Source organism: Carlito syrichta, unplaced genomic scaffold (assembly GCF_000164805.1).
Source record: "Carlito syrichta isolate Samal-C Ts95f unplaced genomic scaffold, Tarsius_syrichta-2.0.1 Scaffold115602, whole genome shotgun sequence".
Lineage (NCBI taxonomy): Eukaryota > Metazoa > Chordata > Mammalia > Primates > Tarsiidae > Carlito > Carlito syrichta.
In genome coordinates this window covers 290,716-311,587 of record NW_007059698.1, presented here as the reverse complement: position 1 = coordinate 311,587, position 20,872 = coordinate 290,716, and the positions used below count along the sequence as shown (strand labels likewise).

Sequence of the window (20,872 nt, the reverse complement as noted above, 5' to 3'; positions counted from 1 at the left end):
AAACAGGCTCTATTTAACTAGAAGAAAACTCTCAAAGTTAAAGGGTTTGGGGGGTTTTAGATCAAATAAACTCCTGTAATTTCAAGTTACTGCTCAAACAGTAAAGAAAAACATAATCTCTCACCCACTGGTCTGTGCCCACAGTGAAAGCAAAAGCAGACCTCTGACTGCCCTAAAATACTGTAATGAAACAGTAGCCATGATAATCTCTACCACAGTCTCCCAGTCCCGAGAGAAAGTCAAGTGGAATGAGGACAAGCTTTCTTAGCCATGACATCTACAATCTGGTGTCAAAACTGCCACCTGCAGTACACTAGCTGGAAAGGCAACCTTCCCTCCAAAAGGCACTCAAAAGCATTCAGAATCATACTCTGCCACTGCGTTTAAAGCTGTTTTGCCCTTCCAAGTTGCAAATGCACACAAATATGCCCAGAGGCTCAAGAGAGGTGGGCAGAGCCCTATAAATATTCATACAAAATGAGTAGTTAGACGCTGTGTTTCAATCATTCAAGGACAAATCACAAAAAGAAGCTGCCTTTAATTTTTGTTTATTTTTAGCAAATAAATGGCAAAATCTATACACCATGGCATCTGAGCCCCATCAGAGAGTGTGAATGATGGTCCGGTTGCGAAGCCCCTGGATGTATTCCTGGGCGTGGGCGACGGCAGTCTTGGGCGCCTCAGGCGGAGGCGGCGGTCCTTCCACCAACTTCACAAAATAGTGGCAGTAAACCTTCTCCATGATCCCAAAGTGGCCTCTGCCATGGTAACGGATACGTTTCAGACACTGGCCTCGCCCTGAGGTGGACTCAGCTGGACAGGGAAGAGAGAGACATCATTGGAAACCACTGCTGTGCACAAGCCTGGTCAGCTGAGCAATCTCCGCCCTTCCCTTGACTGGATTCCAAGATGATAGGAGCTCATGGCTAACAGAGCAGGTTTGTCTCAAAACAAGTGTCTCTTGAGTCCTAACGAAGGACCCAACATGATCCTAGTGTTGGAGAAACACAAGTGAACAAGACTGACAAGACCCCTGCCTCCACGCAGTTTACATCCCGGAGAGAAAAGACAAAAACAAAGTGATAATTTCAGTTAATGACAAGTTCTATGAATAAACCAGAATGATGTAACAGATTCACGGGGTACTCCAGATAGGGCGAGTCAAGAGGCATCCCTGAGGAAGAGACACTGCTCTAAGACTAGAATGAATCACCCATGCAAGCACCTAGGGGCAGGGCATTCCAGGCAGAGGAAGCAAGTGCAAAGGCCCAGCGGTGGGAACGTTCTCAGCTTATTTTAGGAAATGGAAGACCAGCATGCTGCAGCACAGTAAACACGGTAGAGGGTACAAACATGGGAAAGAGATCAGAGATAAAGGTGGGAGCAAGATGATACAGGCCCCTGGAGGATGAGGCAGGAGGTCTGAGTTTATTCTAACTGTGATGAGAAGACACTGGAGCCAGGGGTTCCCAAATGCTGGTCCTTGGACCAGCTGCATCACATGAACCTAGGAAACATAATTAAAGTGGTCAGATGCTGAGACCCCATCTCTGGGGATTCTAATTTAGTCTGTGCGGGAGGGGCTTTGGAAATTACATTCTGAGCAAACACCCCCACCCCAGATGTTGTGATTCGCAGCCAGTTTTAGGAACTCCAGCATCACAAATGCCCTCTCGGCTCCCCTCCCCTAAGCCTTCTTCCCCAATGCCAGACATTAAAGTTTGACCTTGAATATCTGAAGAAACCTTTAAAATAGGACACAAGAAGAAATCTGTTCACCTGTTCACCCACAATAAGTCAGGGTAGTAGCTGTTTTCTTCTAGTATTTTCTGAATGTATTTAGTCAGTTACTTTGATTTAATAAGCCTTTTAAAAAGGTAGACCCTATAGAGTGCATATGAAATTATCCATTTCAATACTCAACATCCTTATATTCTTAACTTTATGAATACAGGGACTATATCAAGGTATATCAAAGTATGCACTTGACAATCCTCTAACTACAGTACCCTCTTGTGAAGTAGGTTTCAGCAGAAGCCTCCTAGTTTTGCCAAAAAGAATGCTAAAGATGGAAGGTGATTAAGAAAACTGCCTAGGGCTCAGAGAGATAAAGAAAGAGCTACTGCCCTAAAATCAACGCCATCTACTGGGCACTGAACAGTGAGCTTAAGCATTTCCCGGGAGAAAGCAGCATCACACAAATCACCGTTAACGATGCACCACCAGCTCCTTGATCAGCCTGTCTGAAGAAAACCTACAAAGAAGAACAGTGAGACTGGAAGGAGAAGAGAAGACTTCTAAAAAAGCATCTTACTAACATGATGGCTACCTCCATACAAAATCACTCTACCCAACTTGAGCACCAGTTTCAAATACTCAGAAAAACGAACACTACTCCAGTGAAAGAAGTATCAAAACTACCTACCTGCTAACTGCAGTACTACCTACCTGCTAACTGCAGTACTACTATCTGCTAACTGCAGTACGGTATAACCTATGAAACTACAACAAACAACCCCATCAAGGTCTATGTCAACTCCCATTTTCCTTTTATCTCTCCCCAAAAACACAAACCACAGAGATCTGCTCAGGAGCAGAAACAACACCTTTATAGCATGATTTCATCTTAAAGCCATAAATAGTCATCTGGCAACCTTACAGCCATAGGCCATCATTTATTTGTGTCAAAACAAAAACATTAATTCTTCTGACACATTAGAAGATTCTTTAATTCACTGTCATGGGAATACCCAACATAGCCACTCTGAGGAATGACTGACATCAGGACTTAGAGCATGCCTTCCATACTGGTTTCTGGTTCCCTCACTTCCCATCTCTCCTTCACTAATCACATATGTTAGAGGCTTCAAACTGCTTTAGAATGGAAAGTAGAATGCTTCAGAACATGAAACAACATGTAGGAGCCCAATACATAAAACACTGTAATGCTGACCTGTTCCGACTGAAATACGGGTTGAGAAGACCCAAAACTGTGCCATTCATTCACTCAACAAATATTTCTGAGTTCCTGCTGGGTGCGGTTCCATCCTGGGCTCCAGGGATATAACAGCGACCAAGATGTCAAGGATGCCACCCCTAGACACCCTACTGAGCTCACTTAAAACCTAATGCTTACAGTTAACAGTCTTAAAACATGACTTTAGTAACATAAATCTCTTGCCCAAACTTCTTCAATATGGCTTCAACCAAAAGCCCCAGCCTGCCATAATCAGGCCTCTGGACCAACCCTCTACTTCCTTCACACTATCCTACTCATTGTCCTACACAATTCCTGCTTATTCCTACTATGTGCCATTGTGTACATGGTTACTACACCTTGAAAATCTGTTCTTATCCTGGACATTCCTCCAGATTCCCAAAAGTCTATTGGCAAAAATCAATATTTTCTAGAAAAACTCCAGGACTATTCTAACCCATACTGACCTTTTCTTCTGTAGTCCAACAATACCATTTATCTGTATTACTCTTTCTGGTCCAAAGTTCTGTACCATCTTTACAAGTGCTCATGTTTCATCCGTAAAAGTCACCTCCTTCAGCCAATCTTACACTATTTTGGTATTGTCCCAAAAGTTCATAATCCACAAGAACAGACAAAATTTCAAAATACCTCATCTGCTAATTAATATCACTTTTTTCAATACAGAGGTTTCTAGTAAATTTGCTCAACTTCTAAAACAAATTTCAAAGATTTCCCAATACAGATAATACTAATGGTGTGCGTGGTTTTCTTCCAACACAGAACAATTTATAGATTCTTCCAAAGGGATACTACTGCCAAAGAACAAAACTACAAAAACTACAAGTTCTAGATGTTTTAAACTGATATAAAATATGTATATACCACCTAATTTTGTGGGTAGTATGCACACGGAAGTATCAAACTTTTTTTTTTTTTTGAGTCAGGGTTTCACTCTGTCACCTAGGCTAGAGTACAGTGGCACCATCATAGCTCTTCATGGCCTCAACCTCCTGTTAGGTAATCCTCCTGCCTCAACCTCTCAAGTAGCTAGAACTACAGGCATATGCCACAATGCCTGGCTAATATTTTTACTTTTTGTAGAAACAAGGTCTCACTATGTTGCCCAGGCTGGTCAACCAGTTTTTGAATAAAAGAAAACATTAAGACATCTCAAAAATGAGAACAACTTATGCTTTTCTAAAAATAATGCTCAAAACATGCCATGTATTTAAAATATTGCTGTGAATTAGCCGGGCGTGGTAGCGTGTGCCTGTAACTCCGGCTACTCGGAAGGCTGAGGCGGAAGGATCGCCGGAGCCCAGCAGGTCGAGGCTGTGGTAGCCGGGAGCAGCCACTGCACTCCAGTCTGGGCGACAGAGTGAGATTCCAACTCAAAAAATAAATTAATTAATTAATTTAATTAAATATTGCTGTGGAGTTGGCAGTAGTGGGAATCTGCAGGGGGAGTAGAGGCACACCTCATCAGCAAGTGTACCTGCATGGTGAACATTTGCATACCTAACCTTGAATTTGTACCCTACATCTTTAAAATAAGAAAATTAAAAGAAGAAATAAGCAAATACAATAAAGTAAAATACTGCCAACATTTCCTATTACTAGTACTTAGGTGAATGTGAATCTTGAAATTTTAACATTAGAAGCCCCCCGCCCTACCTTTATCCCTCTTAGCCTAGAAGATTGAGGTACAAAGTCAATGGATCACTGTCCCTAAAGTGATTCACTTTAGATGCCATGAATCACTAAGCAGTGACATTTTATTAGTTCATGTCCACATGTTAAAGCCTATTCACACTGTCATTAGTCATCATTTTAAGTTTGAAAAAGAAATGAAGTTTCTAAATCTGTGGTTGTGCAACACCAGGTATTAGCTTTAGACCAATGACGGGCATCTCAAAGAATTACCATATAATGAGAACATACGCTACCAAAAAAGCACTTCTCTTAAATGTCTACACTTATCTCAGGGTACTGAAAGAGCTGCTGCTGAATCAAAATGGTAGTCAGCCAGCACCCAGTCTTTCAAAACTCTGATAAAAGTCTATAGAAGGAAATATCTAGGCCTTTTCCAAGAATACAGTAAGATAAATCAATTTCCCAAATTTTACGGATAAGCATCCACATTAAAAAAATAGCTTCCCAGATCTGGGGTTTCAGATCCAATGGGTCTGTGGCAAGGCCTGGGAATCTGTATTATTATTATTATTTTGAATTGGGGTCTCATTCTGTTACCAGGCGCAATCACAGCTCACTGCAGCCTCAACTCCTGGGTCCAAACGATCTACCCGCCTCAGCCTGCCAAGTAGCTGAGACTACAGATGTATGCCACCACACCAGCTAATTTTTTATTTTAAGTAGAGACAGGGTCTTGCTCTGTTGCCCAGGCTGGTCTTGAACTCCTAAGCTCAAGCAATTCTTCCACCTCAGCCTTCCAAGTAGCTGGGAGTATAGGTATATACCACCATGCCTAGCTAATATTTGTATGGGAATGTATTTTTAATAAGAATTTCATATGATTCTTACTGAGGAAATCTGGCAAAAACAGAGATAAAATATCTGATATTTCATATTCCTGAAGGCTCTCATCTCTTTTGATTATGAAATTAGGCATCAAAATACCTAGTGAGCAGGCCGAGCACAGTGGCTCGCACCCATAATCCCAGCACTGTGGGAGGCTGAGGCAGAATGATTGCTTGAACCCAGGAGTTTGAGACCAGCCTGGGCAACAAAGTGAGACCTCATCTCTACAAAAAAATCAAAAATTGAGCCAGGGGTGGTGGTATGCACCTATAGCCCCAGCTACTCACTGGACTGAGGCAGAAGGATCACCTGAGCCTAGGAAGTCAAGGCTACCATGAGGCGCAATCGTGCCACCACACTCTAGCCTGGGCGTCAGAGTGAGACCCTAACTGGAAAAAAACCAAACAAAATACTTAGTGAATGAAAAATTTTTTATATCATAAGACAAATCCATTAGCCCTACTTAAGAAAAGTGACTTTAACAAATAACTAAATGAAAAGAGAGTGCAGGTAAGGTAGAGATTTTTCAGCAGAAATGTGCATAAACATGAACAAAGGCTCAACATCACTCATCATCAGAGAAATGAAATTAAAACCACAATGAGAGCATCTTACACCAGTCAGAATAACTCCTATTAAAAAGTCAAAAAATAAGAGATGTTGGAGAGAATGTGGAGACAAGGATGCTTACATACTGTTGGTGGGAATGCAAATTAGTACAGCCTCTATGGAAAACAGCATGGAAACTTCTCAAAGAACAAAAAAGAGAACTATCATTTGATCCAGCAACTGAGTATCAATCAGTCCAAAGGAAAATAAATAATTACGTCAAAAAGATACCTGCACTTGTATGTTTATTGTAGCACCATTTACAATAGCAAAGATATGGAAACAACCTCAGTGTCCATCATGGATGACTGGATAAAGAAATGTGGTGTACAAACACACACAACATGAAGTACTCCTCAGGCATAAAAAAGAATAAAACCATGCCTTTTGCAGCAACATGTATGGAACCAGAGGCTTTTTTTTTCACCTTAGGTGAAATAATTCAGAAAAAGAAGGTCAAATATCACAAGTTCCCACTTGTAAGTAGGAGTTAAACAATGCACACGTGGATGTAGAAAATGGAATAATAAATACTGGAGACTCAGAAGAGTGGGAGGACGGAGTGAGGCCTGAGAAATCACTTAATGAGTACAATGTACACCATTCAAGTGATAGTTACACTAAAAGGCTGCACTAAAAGAAGGAGGCGTAGTTGCCAGCATGCCTATAATTCGAACACATTGGGAGGCCAAGGCAGAAGGGTTGCACTAAAAGACTTCACCACTAATGGCATATCCATGTAACAAAACTGCACTTGGACCACCTAAAAGAATAAAAATAAGAAAAATAGGAGGCTGGGCATGGTGGCTCATGCCTGTAATCCGAACACATTGGGAGGCCAAGGCAGAAGGATTGCTTGAGCCCAGGAGCTCAAGACTAGCTTGGACAACACAGCAAGACCTCGTCCCTACAAAAATTTAAAAATTAGCCAGGCATGGTGGTATGCACCTGTAGTCTCAGCTACTTGTGAGGCTGAGGCAGGAGGATCACTTGAGCCAGAGCCCAGGAGTTTGAACCAGCAGTGAGCTGTAATCATGTCAGTGCATTCCAGCCTGAGTGACAGAGTGAAACTTCAACTCAAAAAAAAAGACCATTTATGTAAAATCGGTTAAGTATATGTTTGCTTAATGGTAACAGTGGACCTTGCTCCTTCATTTGGAATGACAGGATTAAGCTCTTTATCCTATTTCTCTTTACTATAATTATTGAAAAGGGGTTACAGACAGTTATTGAAAAAAATTTAAAGACAACCCCTATTTCATTTGTCTCTAAAGTCCATTACAAAGTCTATCAGTTAGGAATCTCATATTCCTGTGAAACTGAATAAAATTAAATCTGAGTTGATATTCACAGTCATAGAGCAGGAAAGATCACCAAGAGGTTTTAAGCAATCGACCCTGCTCCTCATCCATTTCTTTCCTTCCAAAGACACTGAGCCCTCTCGACATTATTTATTCATGCTGCTCCCAGGAGAAAGCGCTCATGATTCACTACATGGCCCAGCATCTTCTGAGCGGCCATTCTGATTCCCTCTGCATCTGTGTATCATCAGAATTGAGTTATACAAGATTCAGCTTTAAAGTAAGATCGTTCCATTAAAAATCATAACTAATTTGAACTTCAGAAGGAGGTGTGGTTGCCAGCATCAATTCCAGGTGAATGGTATTAAGACTTGAGCCTAACCAGAGTCAGCCTCTCCAGCAGGGTGACTCACGTGACAAGGTGGAATTCAGGTGGCTTTTTTTGTACTCTAATTGTTGAAAAATTGTAAAATACAACTAATAGCCTCATAGTGACTCTGACCTTCCTGCCCCCCCCCAATCTGGAAAGTAGCAGTTTCCCATATTTTGAATTTAAAATATCTTTAACAAAAGTAGTCCTCCTTATATGTAGGTTTGGCAGATTGAGAAAATTTTGCTTCTACATCAACATCTTTGTTTGATTACAAAACTGCTGAGGTTAGGAGTAATTGCTGCTGAAGTGAGAGGAAAACAATAACTCTAACCACTGTTCCACTTTCCTGCAGTGCTGGGAGGGGCAGGAGGGCTCTCTAATCAGTGCTGATCTCCTCAGAAAAGAACTGCATGGAGATATACTGCAAAAAACCCTTTACATTTATACAGTGCCTCATGCTTCTGGAGCATTTTCACTTACATTAATTTAATTTGATGTGGAACAAGCAAATAAAAGCAGAGATAATGCTTCGGGATGTAATAACAAACAGGAACAAACACATCTGGGTCATCTGAGCTGGCCAAGGCCCCCTGGCTTTCACAGTTCAACAGATCTTCCATGCTGATCATTGGAAGGTTAAATCATAGGATGTCTGTATGGACCAGGCACTGGCTTGGCACGTTATAAACACATATCTTAAGTCTACCTCAGGTCCTTTATTTACCTCCTTCTGGTTGACAAATAACTAATTTTTTTTTTTTAGTTGGGAGTCTCACTCTGTTGCCCAGGCTGGAAAATACAGTGGCATGCTCAAAGCCACCCCTGCATCAACATGCTGGGGCTCTGGCAATCCTTCCATCTCAGCTTTCCAAGTAGCCGAAACTACAGGCACACGATACCACACCCAGCTAACTTTTGATTTATTGTAGAGACAAGGTCTCGCCAAGTTGCCTGAGCTGGTCTCGAACTCACAGGCTCAGGCAATCCAATTGCCTCGGTCTCCCAAAGTGCTGGGATTACAGGCTAAGCCACCGAGCCCGACCAACAAATAATTTATTTTTTTAAAGCGGTTATACTCTTTGTTTTATTATGATTAAAAGACCACTCTATGTATCCATTATTTAATAATTATTGGCAATAGGTTTCATTACTTCAGTCTCAATATGGAACAAGTAAAAATAAAATAGTACAGTTATTACCATTTTTAACAAATTAAAGTTGCCATGCTTGAGGCTGAAGAAGCCACAACTAGCAATTTTCATTGTCAAACCAAGTCCTAAGTATTATTAAAAAATGTTCTTATAAGAACATGGCATTACGATTGAAAGACATTTTCTAATGCTAATACTAAAAATCTTACCTATATGTAAATTGGACCTGAATTCCACATTGTGGTCTCTCACTGCCATATCTTGTGCTTCTAAAAGAACCTTAGACAAGAAAAAGAAAGACATTTATTTATATGGTGGGCTAACCCTGAACTAAAATGAAAGTAAGTTTCTCATCTCTAATCTCTGTAATATGACTGTGAGTCACAAGCCTCCATAATCCATTTTTAAAAAAAGAGTATCAAAGCTGAGCGCAGAGGCTCATGCCTATAATCCCAGTATTTTGGGAAGCCAAGGCAGAAGGATCACTTGAGCCCAGGAGTTCAAGACCAGCTTAGGCAACACAGCGAGACCTCATCTCTATAAAACATAAAAAAAGTAGCCAGGCGCTATAGAACGTACCTATAGTCCCAGCTACTCAGGAGGTGGAGGCAGAAGAATCGCCTGAGCCCAGAGGGCTGAGGCAGCCGTGAGTCTTCATTGTGCCACTATACTCTAGCCAGGGCACAGAGTGAGACGCCGACTCAAAAAAATAAATTAAAAATAAATAAAGACAGAAGCCCTTGTAAGCAGTACACTTGGTAAGGAACATCATATCTTTGAGTAAGAGACTTGTCAAAAAGTTCATGAAGCTCAAGAGCTAAGTCTTACTAAAAATTCTTTAAAAACATTTGTGTGTGTGTATGTCAGGGTCTCACTCTGTCACCCAGGATGGAATGCAGTGGCATGATCATGGCTCACTCACCACAGTCAACTTTCGAGGCTCAAGAAACTCTCTTGCCTCGGCCTTCTGTGTAGCTGGGACTACAGGCACACGCTACCATGCCTGGCTAACTTTCTTATTTTTTGTAAACATGAGATTTTTGCTATGTTGCCTAGCCTGGTCTCGAACTCCTGGGCTCAAACAATCCTCCCACCTTGGCCTCCCAAAGTGCTGTGATTACAGGCATGAGCCACAGTGCCCAGCTTGAAAATTCTTAAATATTGGATCCAAAGTAACCACTGACAACGTCAGACAAGTGAGACGATCAGAATTGAGAATTTCCTTGAAGAAGCTGATTATCAAATTTACTCTCCACAGATATTCTGAATTAAGTTAACTTCCTCCAAAACACTTTTTAAAAAACAGGACAATTATTGTCAGAAATAAAAGAACCCAGATCTTTTATTCCTTTAAAGATAAAGAATGCAGCATGGGGCTGGATAAACAATACTTAGTAAAAACATTCAGAATTGAATTAATAAAATACAGTAAAACCACAGCATTACAATGGTACCTCTTAGACATCTGAATCCGTCAATCTCAATTATTCAACTACTAAACAAAAAGGTAAGAATTACTTTAGGTGAGAGTTAACTGAAATTACAGAAAATAGTGCTGATATCCCAAGAAGGTAAGGGACAATAGTCAGCACAGCTGTTTTTTTTTTTTTTTTTTGAGTTGGAGTCTCACTCTGTCGCCCAGACTGGAGTGCAGTGACCGCTCCCGGCCACTGCAGCCTCGACCTGCTGGGCTCCGGCGATCCTTCCGCCTCAGCCTTCCAAGTAGCTGGAACTACAGGCGAGCACTACCACACCCGGCTAATTTTTTTTTTGATTTATTGTAGAGATGAGGTCTCGCCAAGTTGCCCAGGCAGGTCTCGAACCCGTGGGCTCAGGCAATTCACTCACCTCAGCCTCCCAAAGCGCGAGATTACAAGTTGAGCCACCGAGCCGGCTAGCACAGCTTTTTGAGACAAGAATATTCATGAGGCCATTGCTTTGCTAAACCTTGGTGTGTCCACATGGCTCTTTGAGCTACGGCCACCATGTTTCCTAGCTTTGGCGCCCTCCCCTACCTTGAGGAGGTGAATCTCCTCACTCTCTCTAATTTACTTTCTAAATAAACTACATTTACTCATCTAAAAAAAAGAATATTCATGCGCCTAGAAAGTCAGCACACTTATCATCAGCACATTTGTACCTAGCAAATCAGCTACATTTAGAGTTGGTTCTTTAGCAATCACCTAAGTTAATCCCTCATAGTCTACACAAGTGAGAAAAATGGAACCAGATTGGTTAAATGTCTTGCCCATGGTCACAAGAAAAATATCAGAGAAAAACCCAGATTCCAAGTCTCCCGAGCTCCAGTCCAATGCTCTTTCCATATCATAAATGCTCATTTATGAAATTGATTTTTTAAAATCTACCAAAAAATATACAATGAAGTTCAGCCTTGGTCTAAGGAAAAAAAAAAGCAAAAATATATGTGTGTGTGTGTGTGTGTGTGTGTGTGTGTGTATTTATATACGAAGCCCCAAATCATTAAAAAGAAGATTCATATCATAGATAGAAAAAAATAAATAGTGCAAATAAAACCATCTCAGGAAAAAAATGTCTAAAGCATACAACATTCCTAAGGTACAATGACATTAATAAAACTGAGTGCCCTAAATCTGTATTATATTAAAGCATGCATTTACAACAAACCATTCAGGGTATTCATGATTTAGACTGAGCTTACGAATACCTGCAAGATACCTGTGTTCCCCTGTTTCCCCCTCCCCCATCACATCCAATCTTTTAAGTTTACCTCTTTAATTATTTTGGCCCCTTTTTTGTCATTGAATTCCAACTGAGCCAAAGCCTGGTCAATGGACATTCCCCGTATCTAGAATTAAAGGGTGACAGACATGAGAAAATAAACAAATTTGTCTATAAAGTCAATGTTCCTATTTCAGTGAAAAGTAGAAGACTTACATAATCTGAGTAACTCTTAACAACAGTGAACTGGACCCAGGCAAAAGAGAACAAGCAGAGAAGGAATATCTCTCTCTTTAAGTCAAAATCAAACTGACACATTTTAACCATAAAATCTAGATTGTAAGAGTTCCAATAATATTAAAAAAAAGAAGACATGCAAGAGGAAGGCCACAAGCTGGCAACAACCATGCTAGGATTAAGGCATTTCCTTCTCCTACAAGATAAGTGTCTTACAAGTATATCTGCTGCTTTTAAATCCTCTCATCTATAAATTTCATTTTTCAGGGAAAAACTTAAAAAGCAACAGTTTTAAAATAGGGTGAATCAACTTTACAGAGGAGTAGATAAGCTTCCTGGATTCTCTGGTTACAGCCAGACTCCTGATTGATACCTTTGTTTTAAACAGCCATCCATCCAATGTGATATAGTCTCTCAGAAGGTTACAAATTAAGGAAAATCATACACTTCCAAGCACTTTTTGGAGAAATCAAGGCAAATATTTGTGATTTTTCAAGTCCTGGGGGATAATTCCTAGCTTCTTTTCCTAAGTACTATATGGTAACAGTCATTGTAGCTTACCAATTTTGCCAAATACCACATCTTGTCTTTGCTATATTTTATTTGTCTTCGACAGTGGTAGATTTCCTTACAAATAGGAAAACAAAAAGAAACTTTAGAAGGTTTATCAAAATGACAGTAACATACACTGCTATTGAAGTTTCACTTTCTATGCCTAATGAAGATGCTGTCACAAAAAACAGAAACATTACTAAGAATTCAGAGATTCTTTTTCCCTACACAAAGTTGTATTTTTCCAAAGTCTCACTAACTAAAAAGATTACTAAGGGAGAAACAGAAACTACAAAATGGCTGGTTTGTGCCCACACTTGCAACATTTCTATCCAGAGTAATAGTAAAAGATTTAAATGAAAATATCTTGAAAACATTAGTTAAAAGAACAAAAGAAAAGATACAAGGAAAAAAGTTCACTATTAGTGAAGAGAACAATAACAAAACACACAGATGTTTTCATATGAAAAGCCAACATTCTAGGTGTTTGGTCAAGAGCACATAGGGTCTGGAATTAGATTGCCTAGGCTTGAGTCCCAGTGCCCTTTGCTAGCTATAAAACCTTGAGCAAGCCACTTAACTTCTCTCTACCTAAGTTTCTTCTTCTTTAAAATAAAGATAATGGTGCCTACTTCAAAAACTATAATTAGAATGAAATTAAATAACCTATTTAAAGAATAGTGCTTGGCGCTTGGTAAGTTTTCAGTACATGTTAGTTTTTATTACCTTCTATTTAAAGCAGTAGGTATGCCCTGTTTAATGTTTTTAAAACATTAAACAATTTATACTTCATATAGCACTTTCATGCTCATATATTTTTTTTTTAAGTTGGGAGTCTCACTCCATCACTCAGGCTGGCGTGTAGTCGCATGCTCACAGCCACCCGAGTGTTGACCTGCTGGGCTTTGACGATCCTTCCTCCCCAGCCTTCCAAGTAGCCTGAACACGCTACAACACCCAGCTAATTTTTGATTTATTGTAGAGATAAGGTCTTGCCAAGTTGCCCGGACTGGTCTCAAACCCGCGGGCTCAGGTAATCCACTCTCCTCGGCCTCCCAAAGTGCTGGGACTACAGGTGAGCCACCAAGCCCTATAATCATATTTCATGTAGCCTAACTCTGTGGGTTGAGAGGAAACATTTCACAATCCTTTCATAAACTGAAAATCAGAGAAAGCAAGTGACTTGTCCAAGACCACGAAGCTTGTGAAGAGACACAACAGGAAGTCAAAGAACAAGAAGCATGTGGAGAACCGTACAGCATATCTGGCAGGTGGGCTTCAAAAGTTCCCTTCTGACTCTAAGACCCACTTTCTTTCCACCACTGTACCATACAGCCATGTTTTAAAAGTCAGGAAACACTTGTTAAGACGAACAATAGCAAGAAGATCTCAAAACTTTCTAATATTCTGGCTCCTGCTGGAAATGTTCAGATATCTTAAAACAGCAGAGTTTTCTCAAGTGGCCATCTTTTACTATGTAGCAGATTTCATTTCAGTTGCAATAGAAACAGACAGCCTGAAACTGTAGCAATAGCCTAATTACATTTTCAGCAATAAAGTGTCCTGGGAAACAAGGGAGAGGAAAGAAAAACTGTCATCACTGATCATAATAATCTGCAAAAATTAATCCACTCAATGAAATCTCTTATGAAGAAACCTTTTAACTCGCGAATTCTCATGATGGGATATCTTTAGACCTGAATTGTATATGATTATTCTCAAATTTTGTTTTAAAATGATTGTAATCCTGGCAAAAGCATGGACAAGAAGGAATAGTGTTCACAAGAGAGGCAGAAGTTACTCAATTATCCTCTTCTAAAACTGAAAGGTTCAGCATGTACTTAGGGCAGGTAAAATGTCTAAGAGTACTTTTCCTAAAGATAAACTAGACTAAGTCTCACTAAATATACTTACTATGGCAAATAGATAGCCAGTTATATATCATTGCCGTTAGCTAACCAATATGGTAAATTAAATAAAGCAAGGCTACCATATGCAAAATAGTCACTCAAATGAAGTAAAAGTAGTTTAAATTATAAAATGTCTAAACCAGTTTTTGGGTTTTTTTGAGTCAGAGTCTCCCTCTGTCGCCTAGGCTGGAGTGCAATGGCACGCTCACGGCCACCACAGCCTCAACCTGCTGGGCTCAAGCAATTCTTCTGCCTCAGGCATGCAAGTAGCTAGAGCCACAGGTGTGCACCACCACACCTGGCTAATTTTTTTGATATATTGTAGAGACGTGGTCTTGACAAGTTGCCCAGGCTGGTCTCGAATGCAAGCTCAGGCAAGCCTCTTGCTTCCACCTCCAAAAGTGCTGGGATTACAGGCATGAGTCATCATACCTGGCTAAATCAGTAACTTTTAAAGAAATTAATATTTGAATGCATATAACTCAAATGAGATGAAAAAGCGTCACCTAATAAAAGACCTTACTAGAGTTTTATGAGATGCACATGAATGATTTATTCTCAGTGTGTTGATTAATCCATAAATTTAAACTATGCCTCATGTACAAATGATTGTTAGAAAGAAGGGGGGGGAAAGTAAAAATTAAAAATGGTTGTTCAAAAAAATTTTAATATAGTCTCATTAAACTTTAAATTTATTTAACATAGCGTTTCAAAAATACTGTAAAATTAAACTCAAGCCCAAACTAACGAGATGTTATCATGAAGAAAGTCCTTTAATTTCTCTGGCCTATTTTCTTTATATAAGATAAAGTCTACATAAGAATCCATATTGTTTGGAAATTGATGTTAAATTAGGAAAGCAGTTTTAAAAATAAAGAAGTAGCCTAAAACAAGTCCATATCAGTGACATTCATTATATTTTACTGCTACAAGGTTTTTTCTTACCGCCATTCACAATTACTTATTAACTACATAGCCCAATGCAGAAGATCAGAATTAGGAAGAATGGAGGCCAGGAGTGGTGGCTCACACCTATAATCCCAGCACTTTGAGAGGCCAAGGTGGGAGGACTGCTTAAACCCAGGAGTTTGAGACCAGCCTAAGCAACACAGCGAGATGTCATCTCTACAAAAACTTAGCCGGATGTGGTGGCCTGTAGTACCAGCTACTCAGGACACTGAGGTGGATGGATTGCCTGAACACAGATGGTTGAGGCTGCCATAAGCTGTGATCACAGTGATCATGCCACTGCACTCCAGCCCAGGTGACAGAGAGTCTGACTCAAAAAATAATAATAATAATAACTGGTAGAATTAGACATTATCTGGACTTCTTTTAAAAGATGAATTTTTAAAATGGTTGCAGCTAGCAGGGACATTGTACATGATGTACTGATGGCATAGGATGTGAACTATGTGGCTAGGTGAGCAAATTATGTCCTATAAATAAGCTAGGTATTGGTGAAGAGTGTTAGTATTTCCAGTCATAAAAGGTACATCTGATGGACTGATGTCAATGTACTAAATACTACTTAAAGTCAGAAAATGTTAAGGGATTTTCCAGGTCATAATTTATCCCCAAAGGATTACTGAAACAAAATCTGCACAAAATAGAGAATTAAGTTTTGCTAAAGTGCCTATATAAAATCAAACCAAACAAACAAGTAATGGGCACCATGGCTCACACCTGTAATCCCAGCCCTTTGGGAAGCTGAGGCAAGAGAACTGCCTGAACCCATAGATTCAAGTCCAGCCTGGGCAACATGGTGAGACCTCGTCTCTACAATAAATCAAAAAATTTTCAGGGTGTGGTGGCGCACACCTGTAATTCCAACTACTTGGAAGGCTGAGGCAGAAGGATCACCTGAGCTCAGCAGGTCAAGGCTGCAGTGGCCATGAGCGTGCTATTGCACTCCAGTCTGGGTGACAGAATGACTCCGACTCAAATTTTTTTTAAAAAGTTACTTGTTTAAACTATCAGTATATCTTTTTCTTCTTATTTCTTAATTAGGTGGGAGCTCTTTAAATTAATACTTTAACTCCTCTAAATCGGGGGGAAAAAAGGGAAATATAAAACTGCACTAATTCAGACCAACACTTACACTGCAACTGAATATTTTCTTAATGAAATGTATACTATCAAGTTCACATTAAAAACAAGCAAATGGGGCAACCCCTCCGGGTCCCCTCCCACTGTGGGAGTTTTTCTGTCCTCTTAATAAATTCTGCTTTCTAAAAAACAAAAAAACTAAGCAAATGATGTGGTCCTTATTATTAGGTGAGACTGATTTTCAGCAGCCTTAAATCCCAAAGGATTGCTGAAATGAATGATTCGTAATCAACACAGTAATTCTATTTCTAAAGTACTTACCACAGTTTATTTTCTTAAGGATTCAAATGTTCCTACCTTATTTATGCCATTATTACTGTCTTAAGCTTTTTAACAGTTGTTATGTATATTCCACAGCAAATTTACACTAAGCTGCAAGTTAGTTTTATATCTCAGACTAGGGCAATCTCTAACAGTTTGGAAAAGGTAAAATAATTCTGAGCAGTTAAGATAAATCTCTAGTAGGAACCCAAACCTTTTCTGTAAAAAAAAAAAAAAAAAAAAAGAACCTAGTGTGTTTGTATTTGTATATACAACCTTAGAAAATCACATATATCATCTTTTGTTTTTTTGAGTTGAAGTCTCACTCTGTCACTCAGACTGTGACAGAGTGAGACCTGCTGGGCTCGTGATCCTTTCGCCTCAGCCTTCCAAGTAGCTGCAACTACAGTCACGCGCTACCACGCCCGGCTAATTTTTGATTTATTGTAGAGATGAGGTCTCGCCAAGTTGCCAAGGCAGGTCTCGAACCTGCAGGCTCAGGCAATCCACTCACCTCAGCCTCCCAAAGCGTGGGATTATAGGCTGAGCCACCAAGCCCAACTACATATATCATCTTAACACTGGCCAATGATTTAAGTCATTCTTGCCAACTCCACATGCTCATGATCAAGAACGCATCAGCAAGCCTCTTGGAGTCAAATCAGTTTGTCTCAAACTATCGGCCTCGCTTTAGAGTGAAGGCCCCTATCCAGGAGGCCAAGTAAAGGCAAACAAAGCAATGATGATCTTTTTAAACTACCAAAGAGATAAATCCAGGACATTTCCTGTGACAATTAAAGGATCCTGCAAATGGTTTTATAATTTTCATTTTTTTAAAACATGGAATGATAAATCACTGCTAACCACAAAAGAGTAAGAATACTCTATCAAAATTAAGAAATTAAGAGATCAGTTCTAACCACAGACTTACTGCTGGCCTCCGAGGTTCTCCAGGCAGTTGTGGAGGATAAACAATTTTGTTCTTCTTCTCCCATTTTCGAGAAACATCCAGAGAAGCACTGGTGTGGATGTACGACTGAGGTAAAACACTGTGAAATGAAAGAAGTCTGTAAACCAAGAGAGAGGACCTTTGTGCAAAGTTTACCTATCTTCTCAACCACACCAGCTCTGCTTTGATGAAAACAATGTAAGGACTAGCCAGGCGTGGTGGCTCACCCATGCAATCCCGCACCTTAGGAGGTGGAGGCGAGAGGATTACCTGAGATCAGGGGTTTGAGACCAGCCTGAGCAACATGGCGAAACCTTGTCACTACAGTAAATCAAAAATTCAGCCAAGCATGGTGGCACATGCCTGTGGTTCCAGTTACTTGGAAGGCTAAGGTGGAAGGATCACCTGAGCCCAGCAGATCTAGCCAGATCTAGCCTGGGTGACAGAGTGAGATTCCAACTCAGAAAAAAAGAAAAGAAAAAGAAAACAATGCAAGGATCAAGTGTAACATTCTACAAGTATTTATACATAGAGATTGCTATCACACAAAACAAAAAGAGCTACTTTACTGGAGGCTAAGAAGAATGAAAGTTTATAACACACAGAAATCAAATAGTTAACAGATATTAACCTAAGCTTTCTTGCCCAGACTGGCCAATAAATGCTGATTCCCTTGTTTTAAAAAAATTATATATCTATCTAATTATTTACTGAGACAAGGTCTTGCTATGTTTGTCCCGGCTGGTCTCAAACTCCTGGGCTCAAGCAGTCCTTCCACCTCAGCCTCCCAAGTAGCTGGGATTACAGGTGTACAACACTGCAGCTGCTCACTCTGTTCTATAAGTCAGTCCAGTTCTGAGAAAGATTTAAAGAAGACATAATGGATCTCTGACCTGACCAACTTTGTTGAGTAAGCAAGACACACATACAAAACAATCAGAGGGCAAAACATACAAAACAACTATTTTCGGTGGGCACAATGTCTCACACCTATAACCCCAGCACTCTGGGAGGCTGAGGTGAGAGGATTGCCTGAGTCCAAGGGTTTGAGAACATTCTGGGCAACTTAGAGAAACCTCATCTCTACAATATAACAACAACAACAAAAATTAGCTGGGCATGGTGGCATGTGCCTGTAGTTCCAGCTATTTGGAAGGATGAGGCGGAAGGATCACCTGAGCCCGGCAGGTCAAGGCTGCAGTGGCCAGGAAGGCACCACTGCACTCTAGCCTGGGTGACAGAGTAAGACTTCAACTCAAAACAAAACAAAACAAAAAAACCACAACTACTGTCTGTTTTCTGTACAGAAATAAACAGTCATGGATTTCAGGGGCAGCTTCAGGTGAATCTTGAGCAAGAACTTTATTGGCAGTAGAGGGGTACCAACAGGGCAAAGTAGGCAGAGGTACAGAGTTAAGAAGCAAGAGGAAGGGTCTGACTCCATCAAGCAATCTATGAGGCGTTGGAAAATACTGGAACAGTAATTGGGACTGGAGTAGATGTGTTTAAATGCAAAACTAATGGACAGAGACTTGATGAAGACTCCAAATTCACTATTCCTTGACCTACTCCTCACTCCAACTGCTTTGTGATATTCAACTATTAACTCTCCCTCTCCCACCTTCCCCAACATCTGCTGTCCTGTCACTAAATACAATTATCCCTGAAAGATGTCCTAGAGTTTACCTGTAACTTCCCAATCATTTTCATCCTGCCAGAGCTAGTCACCAAGTCCTACAGGTGCGTCCCTGAAATAGTTCTCAAATGCTTTACTTCTTCTCCACTCCATTCGCTCCCATCCTGGTTCAGGACCTGTTCTTCTCTTTTAAAACGAAAGCTACAGCCTCTAGTTTGATTTCTCTTCCACCAATTTACTCAGTTCCAAACCATCTTTCTCAGCCTGAGTACCAAATGAGTCACCCTTCCAAAATGCAGAGCTACTCACATCATTCTCCAGCTTATAAACCTTTGTTGAGATAAAGCAGATGAGTAATTATATAATATCCTAATTCTGTCATTTTTTTCAGCATCATTGACAACTGGGATTTTTGATGTGGGGACAGATGCATACATAAGAAAGGAAGAAGTGGTTTCTTTTGCCCGTGCCAACTCTGGCATGTCACTCTTTCTTTTCTCCCTTCTTTCTCTCATAAACTTTGTTTGAAAACTTTAAAAAAAGAAGAAGAAGAAGAAAAGAAGAGTTTCAGTCAAAATCCTTTAAGTGCTAGATTTCTCCACCGAAGAGGTCTAAAACAATGATCAATCCAATAGCAATGAGCATCCCTAGTGGCCAGAATATGGTCTTGAAACACCATTTCCTGTTGGAAAGAATGAAAACTTCTAGAAGAAATGGCTGGTTGTAGATCTCAAGCACAAAATGTACAAGATGAGCCTAGAACCTCTCATCATATCAGAAAGCAAGGGAGTTGTCAAAGATTGCCAGGGTCGTGTCAAAGGCACTCGGGACCCAACCTGTGGATCCTCCATAGGCCAAAGATGGGACAATCCAAGCATTAATGAGGATAATCACTGCAGTGGGCTAGAACGCATCAAATAGGTTTAGAGCCATGAGTTTATAATGAAACAGAGAAGAAAACCAAATTAGTTACCATTACAAGATGCTAGTGAACCAATTTATTATTTTGAAAATTGATAAATAAAGAAAAAGAAAAGGATTTTGACTGAAACCTGTATTTCCTATACAAACTGTACCATTAGGTGGTCAAATAGCAGATGAGGGAAAGTTAAACTTCTAGAAAGTTAGTAATGAAGGAAGAGCAGAATTATAACAGTATAATTTTGTAATCCTTAATAAATTAATGGATAAAGGCAGCATTATGTGCCTCCTGACAGAAAAACACACCACCCACCATCCATGAAGTAGTCTTTCCTTCAAACAATGAACCTGAATTGAGCAAGTCAATACAGGAAACAGAGAGTAAAGGGAATGTGTTACATAATATTATAGGTTGCACTTGCAAAATCCAAGCTATGAAAAGCTCTGCAAGACAAACAACACGCTGTCTCCAACAAATAATTTACAAGAAAAAAGAGAGGCAGCTGAATAAAGAACTCATATATTAAGAAATTTAAGAAAAACATCCAGCTGGGCTCGGTGGCTCAGCCTGTAATCACGCGCCTTTGGGAGGCTGAGGAGAGTGGATTGCCTGAGCCCGCGGGTTCAAGACCCGCCTGGGCAGGC

General features: G+C 40.1%; 1 protein-coding gene across 3 annotated transcripts in view; it reads right to left on the bottom strand.

The window, feature by feature from the left end:
- Nucleotides 1-532: 532 nt before the first annotated feature.
- Nucleotides 533-20,872, bottom strand: part of MRPL22 (mitochondrial ribosomal protein L22) — a 32,816-nt gene continuing 12,476 nt past the window's right edge. For 2 of the 3 annotated variants that reach the window (XM_008072760.1, XM_021706012.1), the window contains 5 exons: nucleotides 17,653-17,770; nucleotides 12,451-12,516; nucleotides 11,702-11,779; nucleotides 9,162-9,231; nucleotides 533-813 (listed from right to left, as the gene is read on the bottom strand). In XM_008072760.1, coding sequence (XP_008070951.1) covers nucleotides 602-813; nucleotides 9,162-9,231; nucleotides 11,702-11,779; nucleotides 12,451-12,516; nucleotides 17,653-17,770 — 544 coding nt within the window. In that variant the 3' untranslated portion in view covers nucleotides 533-601. The remainder of the gene's footprint in view (nucleotides 814-9,161; nucleotides 9,232-11,701; nucleotides 11,780-12,450; nucleotides 12,517-17,652; nucleotides 17,771-20,872) is intronic. The other variant, XM_008072767.1, reaches the window with a different exon arrangement.